The sequence below is a fragment of the Panthera uncia genome (genome assembly GCF_023721935.1).
Source record: "Panthera uncia isolate 11264 chromosome A1 unlocalized genomic scaffold, Puncia_PCG_1.0 HiC_scaffold_16, whole genome shotgun sequence".
NCBI lineage: Eukaryota > Metazoa > Chordata > Mammalia > Carnivora > Felidae > Panthera > Panthera uncia.
The window spans coordinates 14,359,107-14,373,846 of NW_026057576.1; the positions used below are offsets into that span (position 1 = coordinate 14,359,107).

Here is a 14,740-nt window from a genome sequence, read left to right on the forward strand (position 1 = left end):
AGAACAAAAACCAAAAACATGTATTTTTAAAGTTAACTCACAAGTTGAAAAGATACAAGAAGTAAAAAACCAGCTGAACTTGAAGACTGAGAAATCATAAAACAAATGATAATGAAAAAGGAAAGCTCTATACTCCTGCAATGAAACAAGCAAGAGGGACAGAGTCCATTGATGACTGAGAAGAATAAATGGAAATGAGATAAAAGAAAAGTCACAGGACTGATAAAGAGAAACACTAGATCAAATTATAAAGAAGCTATCCCCATGGAAGAGCACATAACAGAGATAATGTGTTAAAATTGAAAAGACTGCAACAGAAGATCAAGAAATGTAATGTTTTATTGGTAGCTACTAAGATCTTTTAAATGGCATGTGTAGTGCCAGATATAAATTTATTCTATAAACGTTCACGTTATTTGCACCCATTTAATGTTGAGATACAGCAGGCAATGAATGTCTGCTGAATAAATGAGAAGTTGGCAGATGACTTAAAATGATCTCACTCAAATCTAACATAATGGAGGGGGGTTCTAATCAGCCCATTGTCATATATCCTCTACCTCCTTCCAAATTAGCTTACTAAACTCTACTCCATCTAAGATGTTTGGCAGTTGCCTTCTTAAAAGTAATTCTAGGCTCCTCAAGCCAATATTCTACACAGATAATTTTTAAGCAGTTCATATTTTTTCACCTTTTATATTCATAAAACCTAAGACTGTAGCTTTTACTGATCTTAACTGATTCTCTGACAGTGGACAGGAATCAATCATGGGCTAAACTGACTGAGCTCAATTTAGATCCCTGATTACTTATCTTTGTATAGAGCCTGCACAAGTCAGGAAGAAATAGTAGCTTGACAGATCAGATTATTTTCCTCTGGAATAAATCTTGGGTATTTTCTGTACCTCTTTGCTACTTATACTTTTAAGTATTTGGTGAGGTGGTGGGTTTTCATTCTATCTACTAAAAAGCACATAAAGAGATATATACTCTGATTGGCAGTTAGTTTTAATGTAACCAACTATTAGAGATATTTCTAGAATTCTGAGGGAATAAGATGAAAAGTGTTACTAACACCTGCTGAAGTCTCAAGCAGTAAAGTAGGCCTCTTTGCGTTACCATAATGTAGTTTTTGCTCATTCTCAAATGATGCACTGCTGAGAGTTTTTCTGAAATCTCTAAAGAGATCTCTGCCCAGAATTAGCTGATACTAAGGATGCTCTACCTCTCTGAATAGAATCAGTGTGTGAAATCTTTGGAGGTCTAAGACTCTGTGACATGTTATACTTTCCAAAGATGGTCAAAATAGTATTTCCTGTTCTACATGTTCTTTTAACATGACCTTGACATTCCTCCCATTGAGAAGTGGGGTCTCTGTTACAATCCCTTCAATTTGAGCAGGTTTGTTACTTCCTTGTGATGAGTGATACTAGAAATTTCCAAGAATATGTCAGGAAGAGTATGCAGCCTCTAGCTGTTTGCTATATCATATACGCTTCGAACCCTGAGCTACCATGTAGAAGCCAAACTGGCTTCAGGCTGCCAAGCTGCGAAGAAGTTAAACCACATGGAGACCATGTCTAGGCACTCTATTTGGCAGTCCTAGATTTTGAGCTCTTCCAATCCAGATGCCAGATTTGTGAGTGAAGGAGCCTTTGGATGATTCCAGACCCCAGATACTGAGTCACTAGTCAGCCTTTGAGTCTTTCTAGCTAAGGTCCTGACCTCATAGAGCAGATCTAAGCAATCTCTGCTGTGACCTTCTGGAATACCTGGTCCACAGTTATCCTAAGCATAAACAAATTGTTGTTTCATGCCATTAAGTTTGGAATGGTTTGTCACACAGCAATAGTAAATAGAACTATTTACTATTTACTATAAATAGAGGTATAAATTTTAAAAAGTTTATAACCTTTGAAATTAGTTATCTACCTATGTGTGAATATAGGCAAGTTTTCTGAATACTGACCTAATAGCCTAGCAACCTGTAAAGTTATGGGGCAGGGTAGTAAGAGTGAAGGTTTTTCTTTATAACTTCTTTGAAAATCTTTTTTCAAGGATCAATTTTAACTGTTAAAAACTGTAATTGAAAATTCTGGCTGTCTTTTCTTACCTGTAGCAGCTCTCTGACACCAGGCAAAATATTTTGTTAGCTCCTAGCTAATTAATTTTTCCTTATTTTAGCTTGTTGGTTTTTCATGTTAAAGGTTTTTTTCTGCTTTAGACACCTTTATTATTTTAATGGGGTTTTAGTCCAGACATGGAAGTCTGTATTGACAGTCTTTTAAATGACTGGTCAAGATCCCTTTACAGGGTCATGAATTTGGCTAACTAGTGACTGGTAATGTTTTTTAAAAACAAATTAGAATGTCTAAATCTGAGCTACTATAGTTGAAAAGCTAAAATGTTAACCAATAAAAGTGAAAAGATCTATGTCAGTAATGATAATTCTGGTTTTAAAATAACTGATCTGGGGCACCTGGGTGACTCAGTCACTTAAGTGTCTGACTCTTGATTTAGGCTCAGGTCATGATCTCACGGTTTGTGAGTTCGAGCCCCAAATCAGCTCTGCACTGACTAGCTGAGCCTGCTTGGGATTCTGTTTCCCTCTCTCTCTGCCCCTCCCCTGCACTTTCTCCCCAAAATAAATATATAAATACATAAACACATAAATATATATATCTAACATATATATAAACGCATGTATATACTAAATATATACAAATATATGTAAGTATATATATATATAAATAAGCCTTTAAAAAATTGTAAAATAATTGATCTGATGCCCTTTCTAACCAAAATTAAATAGTAGGGCCTACATCCCAAAAAGCTTGGCTGTAATCCTCAGATCTTTAATACCTCCACTACTATGTGGTTAGGGAGTGCTGGTTTGCTTCCAAAGATGGATGAATATCTTATCATTTTTTGGAGGAAGAGGGAAGGGGAGAAAAGAAAAGGATTAAGGGAGAATTTCAAAGAGGAAAGGAGAGTAACTAATTTTATGTTCAGAGTTGTCCTAAGAGTTTGGGGATTCCTGAAGTTTTTCACTATCAATTTTCCCAAAAGTGAAACAGAAAAAAAGCAAGAAGAAACTTACACCTATAGGATAATATGTGATGTTCTAAGACACTAGTTCCTTTCAGGTATTTAAAAATGATCATTTAGAACCCAAATACAAAATTACCTTTCTAAGTAGTCACTTATGGATTCCAAACATTTCACATTATATGAGGAAAAAGTTAGCATTACTGTAATACCTGACAAAATATTTTGAGCCACTTTCTCACTCCATTCGGGTAATTCCTTTGCTTTGTCTTCTGAACCTGGCTCATAGGGTACAATGTGACTCAGATTAACTTCTTCACTTGAAGTATCTTTGGTCTAAATAGTAAAAATATTTCAAAGTGTAAAACAGTAAAATACTAAGGGGAAAAATGATAAGCATTATTTAATAAAATATTAAGCCAACAAACACTAGTTATAATTAATGAGATTATTTCCACCCAACATAGCTATCAGGACATTTTATACACAATATCATAACTGCCATGAAGCTGAAAACTATACTGGTCTTATGTAAGGTCTCACTGGTAAATAAGGTTTAAATACCAACATATCTCCAATAGAGCATTTATCAACTCATATTTAAACTGATGAGATTACAGGGTTCCTTTATATAGCTATCAACCCCTTAATAAGAGTATGCACATGGTGTACTCAGTAAGATTTAAAAGATTTGTTAAATGACTCAATTGGTAAGGATACATCCAAATAAATTGGTTTTGATAGAAATCAAGTAAAGCAAGTAGAAATATATACACACAGAAAAATCTATTCCATCTGAATGGAAATGGGGAACATAGAAATACCTGTATTTTGCTAATTTAATAGCTGTTATGTGAGCTAGGGCCAACACTCAAATTGTCAAAGCTCAATGCACTCATTCTAAGAACTTAACAGCAAGCTAACTCAGACCTCATAATATAATTTGAAAATAAAACTGCCTAAGAGAACTAAGAGAACTTCACTTAAAATATAAAACATGAAAAACAAAACAAAAACTTCTATGGGAAGGGGGAAGCCATTTATAAGTAAAACCCAAAGACAAACGGAACAAAGTATTTACAATTTCTATCTCTGATAATGGGCCAATGTCCTAATATATAAAGAGCTCCTGGAAATTGAGAAGATTAGTGACCCAGTCATAAAAAGTGGACAAAGTACAAGAACAGACAACACACAGAAAACAAAATTCAAGGAATCCTTAAGCAGATACACATCACTCATAATAAAATCAATACAAATTAAGATATTCCAATACACCATTTCTCATCGATCAGACTGCCAAAATACAGAAAGACTGATCAGCTTCTCTGTGGATGAGGCTATGAGGAAATGGGTCTCTTACACTGCTGGTGGGAGTGCTGAAGAGTACAGTCCTTGGGGAGGGGAAATTAGCAAAATCTATCAAAATTAGGGGTGGCTTGGATGGCTCAGCTGGTTAAGCATCTGACTCTTAATTTCGGCTCAGGTCATGATCTCACAATTTTGTGAGTTCGACCCATGTCAGGCTCTGTGCTAACCCTGCAGAGCCTGCTTGGGATTCATACTCTCTCTCGATCTCTCTCTGCCCCTCCCCTGCTCACACTCTCTCTCAAAATAAACTTAAAAAAAATTATTTAAAAAAATCTATCAAAATTACAAATGCATTTATCTATTGACTCAGTAGCCCCACTTCTAAGAATTTACCTTATGAATTACCTGCAATGTATGAATCAATGGATCTAAAAGTTATTCATTGAAGCACTGCTTCTAATAGCAAAAACCTGGAATCATCCAAATATTCCTCAATAAAAGATTGGTTAAAGAAAACTATGATAAACTCATACAACGAAATATGAGGTAACTATAAAAAAGATTGAGAAGGTTCTCCATTTATTAACATTGAAAGATTCCCAGAATTTATTATCAGATAAAAAAATAAAATAGAGAACACTCTATGATGTTACCTTTTATGAAAGAGAAACCTAACAGTTTTTACTTGCTTTCATCTGCCTCAAGAAACCTGGGGAAGAAATACAAGATCCTGATAAAAAGTGATTTACCTACAGTGGCAGGGAAAATGGTATGGACAAAGGTGGGAGTAAAGCTTTTCAATGTATATATCTGTTTACATAATTTGATTTCTTTTTAGTCAACAAATTGTTTTAAAAATGGAAGTTTTCAACGATGTGGAAAATTTCCAAATATACTATTAAGTAAAAAAGCAAGAAGCAAAACAGTTATGTCTCACATACTGCCATTTGTATTAACATTTACGTATATGTGTGTATACATATATACACACACACACAAAATAAATGTGTATGTATATATGTTTGAAAATGAATAAAAGTAATAAGCAAGAGTAATAAGAAGCTAGCAGCAATGTGTCTTAGAGCAGGGAGCTAGGTGGCTGAGGGCCAGGGAGGCAGACTTACTTTTCCCTAAGTATCGTTTCTACCTTTTGGATTTCTTTTTGTGCATTAACTTATACAAATTTTTTAAGTAAGTATATTTCTTTGAACCATCTTGGACTCCCAATGTCTTCATAAGCTGGTCTAAGATATTCAACATAAACTACAAATGAACGTAGAACATTCAAGTGGTATGCATTAATTCCACAGATAATTATTGAGCACTTACAATGCAGAATACAACAATGAAGGATACAAAACTGTAATTCAATACTCACAATGCGATTTTCTTTCTTCATATATTTGCTTATATTACTACTTCTGCCCAGAATCCCCTTCAATCTGCTATTTGTATGGCCAGCTCTTGCTTCATTCTTCAGAACTCATCTTAGCCATAATGCCCTCTCAGGAGAGCCTTCCTTACAGTTTCCCACACTACCATATGCCCATACTTATCTATGAGACTAGGTTGTACGTTAGGTGGTGCAATCTAGCCTTCTATATAACCTATGTACCTTCATCTAATGATCACACTAGATAGGGAAATTATCTCTTTGTTAATCTGTCCTCCTCACTAGATATTAAATTCCTTAGGATAAGAAATTTAACTTTTCCACTATGCTCAGCATTCTGGCACTAAATACTTACCAAACTGTATTCCCAATTTACCATTTAGAGAATATATACTCATGAGATGAAAAAAAACCTACTAAACATATTTTTAAAAATCCATTCTCTTTCCTGATGACAATCCATAAAGAAACAAGACTGAATAAAAATGGTAGTGTAAGGAAAAGCATACCTAGCCCCAAGACCTTGGTATATACAGGAAAGTGGAGAACACCACAAAACAAAAAAAAAAAATGCATTAATGTAAATACAAAAAATCTTTCAAATACTTGAAAAAAAACCTATCCCCCAAAACACAGAATATGCTATAAAACAGTTTAAGTCACAAACACTGTAAAGGAAAATATTAAAGCTGATTCTAATAATTTTTACCAGTGATCATTTTATGACTGCAAGTTGCTCTGCTTTAGTAAACAAGAATAAGATTTACTTATTTATTTCACCAGGTGAAAGGTACCATTCGAATAGAACTCACACACATACCTTATTGTTTTTTTACTTACTTTTTTCCCCCGTTTTCCTTTATGACGCACGTCCTTATTGTCTTGGTCCAACGAAGGACCCAACTGTCTCACGTCAGTGCCACTGGCTTCTTTCAACTGGTCAGAGGAACATCTTGCTCTTCCAGGGATTTGGAATTCATTTTCTCCTTCTGCCCGGTTCCAGTTGGCCTAAGGGGTAAAGGACTAAGCTCAAATTCAAATTTTCTCAAATGACTGTCCTCTTAGCTATGCTCTAAGCTTCAACTTAGAAGCTTCAACTTATTCACTTATCAGTGTTTGATAGTCTAAATATGACCACTTTTACTTGTCTTTCTTCTATAATTTTGTTTTATCTCATCATCCAAACCTCAACCCTTTGAGTTCTTTAGTTTGTAGCATATGGCCTAAAGCAAATTTCCAAAGACAAAGCATAAAAGATACACTTACAGCAGTTATTAGGGTAAGTTATCATTAAATCAGATGTAGCTACATTTGAATTTAATTAAATTAACAAATTATAAGTTTTAGGAAACAGATAAATATAAGACTAAGTAAGTTTAAAGCAATGAACAAGGGGCGCCTGGGTGGCTCAGTCTGTTAACTGTCCAACTCTTGATTTTGTTTGAGGTCATGATCTCATGGTTCATGAGTCTGAGCCCTGTATCAGGCCATGTGCTGATAGTACGGAACCTACTTGGGATTCTCTCTCTCTTTCTCTCTCTGTCCCTCCCCTGCTCGCTCTCTCTCAAAAAATAAGCAAACTTAAAAAATAAATAAAGGCAATAAACTCATGTCTGTTTAACCACTCTGCATTATTGGAAAACTGATTTTGTGTTTTTTGTTTTTTTGTTTTTTTTTTACTTAAAACTACAGGTATTTTGCTTGCATATACTTTACTGAATAAATACTTAAAAGTAAAAACATATCAAAATTATAGCTAATAACTAACTTTTGTTTACAGTTGGAGTTCTGGGACAATAGAGCAAACTAAAAATGACATGCAACTAGGGGCACCTGAGTGGCTCAGTTGGTTAAGCATCTGACTTCAGCTCAGGTCATGATCCGACAGTTCGTGGGTTCAAGCCCCGCATCAGGCTCTGTGCTGACAGCCCAGAGCCTGAAGCCTGATTCAGATTCTGTGTCTCCCTCTCTCTGCCCCTCCCCCACTTGTTCTCTCTCTCAAAAATAAACATTAAAAAATATTAAAAAATAAAATAAAATAAAAATGACGTGCAACCAAAAAATAACACCAGAGAAAAGTAAACATGTAACCTAAAAGTCGGTTTAATTTCTTTCCTAAATCCCAGTAATATATGTCCAATGAATGTAGGGGTGAAAGGAGTAACTGCTCTATAATAGGTCTGAAATAATTAAAAATGTCACTTTGTTCAGCTAAGTAAATGGCAAAGCTAAGACTTGAACACCTATCCACTTGGTCATGTTTCTGTCTTTATAAACTACTCTCTATGAGCACACTAAGGCTACACACATTTCTGTCTGGGGGGGAGGGGGTCACATGTTTTGTTAATATACCTTAAATGTTTAGTATTGGCTATGCTAAAGTATATATTGGCCACCAGATCATTCTCATATGCAGTTCATGTAACCTAATGCTACAGATGACTCTGACCTTTGGTTTAGCCAGTAGTCTATTCCTATCATCTGTGATCTTTTCAATATAGGTATGAATTGAAAGAGTATTCTAATTCCTGAGAAAAGAGTAACAAAGCTTTCGAGACTAAACTCAAGGGAAACCATTTTGTGAAATCCTCCCTGATCTCCTTCCTGAACTGTGTGTATACTTTTATTTCATCACCTATCATACTGTACTGTGGTTACTCAGCCACTGTAAGTACAAGAGAATAGGAGTTGTTACATATCTTTATAGTGTCTTATTCTGTCTTCCCACCCACCATTTAATACCTAAACAATGGATTCTAAATACACACTGACTAGAGAATAAAAGATTATACAATTATGCTGTGAATCTCCTTCAACTTCAGAAAACTGTCAATATTCACAACAAAAATATTTTTCCCCTCTTGTCCTACATCAGGATGAGCAAGAACAACTAAAGAAAGCCTCTCCTTAATACTCTATTTTATCTCCCCATAACAAATAAACATGCAGGAAAAAAAAAAAAAAACAGGCTCAAATAAGGAAAATTCACAGGATGACCAACCATATTTTAAATCATACTTTATTTTCTCTTTATTTGGTTTCACTTATCATGAGAACAAAGATAATTCCCTCAAATAAAACCTGTTTCTTCCTCAAAATGCCAATCATACCCCTAAAATGTCCAACTTAGCCCATATGTTAATGCCAAAATTACCTTCACTTCACCATTTAGTCCCCTTAACCTATTTTTCCAACTGAGCAGGAACACAGTGATGATAACAAGAGCTAACATTCACAGAACACTACCGCTTGCCAGCACTGATGTAAGACAACATTAACTTTAAATCTTCACCACGGCCCAATAAAGCGGATGATATTATTTCCATTTTATGATAAGGAAACTAAAAAGAAGATCAATAAGTTGAGTTAAACAGCTATTAAGTGGAAGAGCTCAAATTCAAACCCAGAGCTCACAATCCTAATCATTACTTATAACCAATTTCCAACTAGTATTTGTGAACACACAAATTATATATTCTCAATCTCCTAACTCTGATTACATTACAGCCTATTACAATTTCTCTAAAAGCAAAAGTTGCTTATGTTAAAGCAGATTTTCATCCTAAAGATGATCATACGTTACCTGAAGCCGAAGGTCAGACATCTGTCTTAATAAATCCTCGAAGAGTTCTCTATCATCTTCTGGTAATTCAGAAGACAAGACAACCCCCACAAAGCATCCTGACGCTTGTAACATGGTATCAGGAAACATGTAGGCTCCCACAGTACATTTAAGAACTGGAGATCTATCAGGAACTAGAGGATACAACCAGTCACAAACCTGAAGGAATTAGTTTAAAAAAAAAATTAATCAAAGGAACTAGGTTTTCACTGAAGTTTTAGAATTGTTATACCAGAAAATAAACATTTCCAAGTTCTAAATGCATTTTACAAAGCTTTACAGAATGATTCTCCACTAAAAATTAGCTATTTGCTAGTATGATCTTTGTGCATACCACTCACAAGAACTGTCCTAAAAATGCTATTGCTCCACTAATTATACAGTGTTGAAATTAGTGACCTTAAATAGCCCACTATTAACCAATAATGAGTCTAGTTTTAAATAAATAATGGTCAAAGTAAAGCAAAACTGTATTATTCAAATTAGACATCTCTTTGTGGAAATACATAAAATCAAACTGTTTTCAAGTACATATAATTACTGATTTAATTAATTCTCACAATTCCATGAAGTTAGTTATCATTTCATGTACAAAACTGAGGCATAGAGAGGTTAATTAAGTTGCTCAGAGTCAACTAAAAAAGTAGAGCTAGGATTTAAACACAGATCTGGCACCAGAGAAGCCAGACAATTACTTTAATTAAATACCCAGAATTCATAATCTTGAATAATTTTTTTTAGAAATTGACATGACATAGCTAGAATAGAACATGAAGTTATGTTTATGGAGTTACCTTCTATTATTAAGTTCAATCAAAATGACACAAAGCTGCCCAGCAATATCATCAGATTGTCCATATGCTAAGACTTAAGCTCACTGGATGAGGCACATGGGTGGCGCTAGATTGAGTATCAGACTCTGGATTTCGTCGTAGGTCATGATCTCATGGTTCATGGGATTGAGCTCCCCATTAGGCTCTGCACTGAGGGGGCAGAGCCTGCTTGGGATTCTCTCTCTCCCTGTCCCTCCTCTCCTCACGTACATGTTCCCTTTCAAATAAACACTGAAAAAAAAAAAAAGACTTAGGGGCTCCTGGGTGGCTCAGTCATTTGGGCATCTGACCGGCTCAGGTCACAATCTCGCAGTTTGTGAGTTTGAGCCCCGCATCGGGCTCTGTGGTGACAGCCTGGAGCCTACTTCTGATTCTGTATCTCACTCTCCCTCTGCCCCTCCCTGGCTCACGCTCTGTCTCTCTCTCTAAAAAATACACAAATACTAAAAAAAAATAAAAAAGAAGAAGACTTAAGCTTACTTTCTGGAGATATAAATTCAGAAAAGACTAAGCTTAAATCATAATATCCAAATGAATTCATTTCCATTGAGATTACATTCTTTGAGCAAGGAGAATATAATTGTGTTGCTCACTCAGGACACATGGTCTTCCTAATAATAAGAAACGGGGAAGAACAATCTATTATCAAAATATTGTATAGTAAATATGAGTCAAAGAACATGGAAGATTTCATATAAAAAATGAAAAATTCTCGGGGCGCCTGTGTGGCTCAGTCAGTTAAGCGTCCGACTTTGGCTCAGGTCATGATCTTGTGGTTCCTGAGTTCGAGCCCTGCATCAGGATCTGTGCTGACAGCTCAGAGCCTGGAGCCTGCTTTGGATTCTGTGTCTCCCTCTCTCTCTGCCCCTCCCCCGCTCACACTCTGCCTCTCTCAAAAATAAGTACACATTAAAAAAAAATTTTTTTTAATGAAAAATTCTGGTATACTGCCATCATTTCTGACCAACAGAATATAAACCTGCAGGGATCAAAGAATCCAAGTCTGATTCTTTCTTGGAAAGTGCTTAAAAAACATTTTCAAATTCTTCTTTTATAGATTGTCTTTTTTAGTCATCTCAAATGCCACTTTCCAACTTTTATAAAAGTCAAACTTTAGAGAAGTCACAAAATTGATTATCACATTTTCCAAAGTATGATATATTGCCATGAATAGTATATGAAATAAGTTTAAGTAATATACAGACTATTTGAGTAGTAATGTGTTTTAATATATATTAACAAAAAAATACATCTTTCAACTTCACAGCTGTTATTGGTTAGGATAAAATTAACAAATGAGACATTTAAATTCAAATATTAGGAAAGTTATAGCAGAGATAGGAAATTGACAAAAAAGTTGTAAAGATTATACTTACATAACTAAAGTTTGGGAAAGTTTTATTTTACAATGTCATGATTTCTCTAAGATTAATTACATTCTGGACACCTTGATTGAAAGGGAGTATCCCCAAATCTTCTGAAATAAAACCTTATAGACCTTTCTCAGGGTAGAGCATTAAGAACTGGAAGGCTCATCCACCACAGGCTGATTTCACCCAGATTCACTTTCAGGGGGCAACTTATGTCTAAGTTCTAATTAATGGACTATAAATGTAATAGGTTTAAAAGGTAGATTAAAACTAAAACCAGGGGAGTGCCTAGGTAGCTCAGTTGGTTAACTAGTGCCATAACTAAACCAACCACATCATCTGGACTCTGGACAATAGGACCTGCTTTGCTCAAACAGTCATCTCCCTTCTAAGCAAACTCCTTTGTTAACACCCAATGTAAATGGAGTCCTCATTTTGTACCAATGTCCAATCTTTTAAAAATACATTGTTATTGGAACATCACCTTCAGAATACTTCATTAATTCTATAACAATGCCCTAACATCCTGTATTTATAGCACCAGTCTTTACTCCTCGACAAAGAGCATCCTGGTAAATTTATCTGCTTGGAATGTTAAAATGCATCTTAAATCATCATCAGAGTCTCTACTTCTAGACCAAGGTTTCTCAACCTGTGCATGATTAACGTTTTGAGTTAGATAATTTTTTTATTGACAGAAGCAATACTATTTAGATGTTTAGCAGTCCCCCGGCCTCTACCTACTATCTGCCAGGAGCAGTAGCACAACAATAGCTGTTGTGACAACCAAAAATGTCTCTAGACGTTCCCAAAATGTCCTTGGGTTGGGGGGTGGGGTTGGGAACTACTGTTCTATATACTGGGCTGCGTCTAGCCCAGATCAACTGCTCAGATGGGGCTTGACAATATTTGTGGAAATTTACACATCCACATGAGTTACATAAATCTCTTCTGAAATTAAAGTTATTAGGTTTCTTCTTCAATAAAAAATTGAAATTTTATGGGTACCTGAGTGGCTCAGTCAGTTTTAAGTGTCCCGATTCTTTATTTCGGCTCAGGTCATGATCTCACAATCCTGAGATCAAGCCCCACATAGGGCTCTCTGCACTGGGCACAGAGCATGCTTAGGATTCTCTCTCTCCCTCTGCCCCTCCCATACGGTCTCTCAGAAAAAGAAAAAAAAGAATTCAAATTTTAAGGATGAATGCTTCGATACCCCTCAGGTCCTGTCATCATAATTTTAAAAGTAAAACACAAGCTTGTATCTTTAAGGGTCATAAATTTCATACAATATATTAAAAAGAACCAGAAAGATCTTTTTACATTTATTCTCCTGGATACATAATATTGACAAACAAAAATAACGTATTTCATACATATTTCAGATTATGTTTACACTTTTCATTGGCTTACCTGAAGAAACCCAGGAGGACGGTTTAGAACTGTATCAAGAGAATTATCCAAGAACCTCACAATTCGAAGATACCCTGGATACGAAGGTGCACTAACCTCCCCTGCAGGATTTACAAAAAAAATCTGTACTCCATTTGGTATCAAAATCAACTCATCTGCATCTAGCCCTAAGGTCTCAAGAGGAGGTGGTTGAGAATGATTCCTATAAAAGTCTTCTCCAACTGATGAAAATTCCCCAGATTCTGTCCCATAGGATACAGTATAATGACCCTCAGCAGCCTGAGGAGTATAAGCAGGAGGTGCTTCTGCTGGATGACTCTGAGATGGTAAGGATAAAGAACTAGATGCAGAAACCAACCCTGGACTTGTTGTTGAAGTGCTTCCATTTACTTCAGTGTGCTGAGAAAGTGAACTAAAGGTGTGAGGCTCTGGTGACTTTTCAGGTATGTCTTTAGGCGGAAATTCTGGATATAACTTGGGCACCTCCTGGAGATCATTCCGTAGAGAAGTGGCAAGACCCTTCTCCAGAATTTCCAATCTAGTACGTACATTCTGTAGTGTTTCTTTCATTTTCTGTTGCATCTGTCTAGCAGATTCCCAACCAGGACCAGTGTGTTCAGGCTCTGTGGATGAAATGCTGATTCCCCTGAGCAGGTGTCCTATTCCTTGCTTATAGTAGTTCTTTGCTTCTTCCTTCTGACCTAATTCATCTGTATTCAGTCCTTTATTAACAAATAAAAAGGCCTTTGTGTATGCTTCCTTGATGATCTTAATTTCAGAAGGTTCTCCATTTTGTGGTTCTTGCTCCATTTCTGCCAAACAGAAAATATTATCTTCAATTATCTAATTTAACTATTTGTTTACTGATTATCAATTTCTCCTACCTAAAGATATTTCAAGAAGACAGGAGCTTTGTTGGTATGTCTTGTTCACTATTGTACTCCCTAAGCCTAGTATTAGATCTGACATAGAGAATGCACTCAATACGTATTTGTTGAATAGATAAATAATGCTCGTTCCTAAATATCTTTTTATTAAAAAAAATTTTTTTAACATTTTGGAGAGACAGAGAGAGACAAAGGGGAGAGGCAGAGAGAGAGGAAGACACAGAATCTGAAGCAGGCTCCAGGCTCTGAGCTGTCAGCACAGAGCCTGATGCAGGGCTCAAACTCAGGAACCATGAGATCATGACCTGAGCCAAAGTCGGATGCCCAGCTGACTGAGCCACCCAGGTGCCCCTCTAAATATCTTTTTAATTAAAAACAGAAGAGAACAGGAATATATCTACTGAATAATTTTCTTGTTCCAGTTTCTTATAATAAATAAAAGTTTCCTATCATGTATCTAACGTTAGAACCAAAGAGCTTCATTCTAAAATTTACTATAATACAGATCCAGATTTTATCCAACTAATTAAAAATGAGGTTGAAACACACATTAGAGAGGAGAAAAATGAGAAAAAAATATCTGGATAAATCTTTAAAGTTACCTGCTTCCATTTAAAGGTGTCAAGTTACTCACATGTGGTTAGTTCTATTCCCTCCCAAAACTCCATTAAAATAACTCTAACAAGGGGCGCCTGGGTGGCTCAGTGGGTTTAGTGTACAACTTTGCCTCAGATCATGACCTCATGGTTCCTGAGTTCGAGTGCCACGTTGGGCTCTCTGCTGTCAGCAGAGCCCACTTGAGATCCTGTCTCCATCTCTCTCTGCTCCTCCCCCGCTCATGCTCTCTCAAAAAATAAACATTA

General features: G+C 35.8%; 1 protein-coding gene across 4 annotated transcripts in view; it reads right to left on the minus strand.

The window, feature by feature from the left end:
- SPART (spartin) overlaps window positions 1-14,740 on the minus strand; it is a 31,921-nt gene that overhangs the window by 13,521 nt on the left and 3,660 nt on the right. For all 4 annotated transcript variants that reach the window (XM_049646804.1, XM_049646805.1, XM_049646803.1 and 1 more), the window contains exons 2-5: window positions 12,991-13,802; window positions 9,336-9,533; window positions 6,593-6,760; window positions 3,261-3,384 (exon numbers count right to left, since the gene is read on the minus strand). In XM_049646804.1, the coding sequence (XP_049502761.1) occupies window positions 3,261-3,384; window positions 6,593-6,760; window positions 9,336-9,533; window positions 12,991-13,800 (1,300 nt within the window). In that variant the 5' untranslated portion in view covers window positions 13,801-13,802. The remainder of the gene's footprint in view (window positions 1-3,260; window positions 3,385-6,592; window positions 6,761-9,335; window positions 9,534-12,990; window positions 13,803-14,740) is intronic.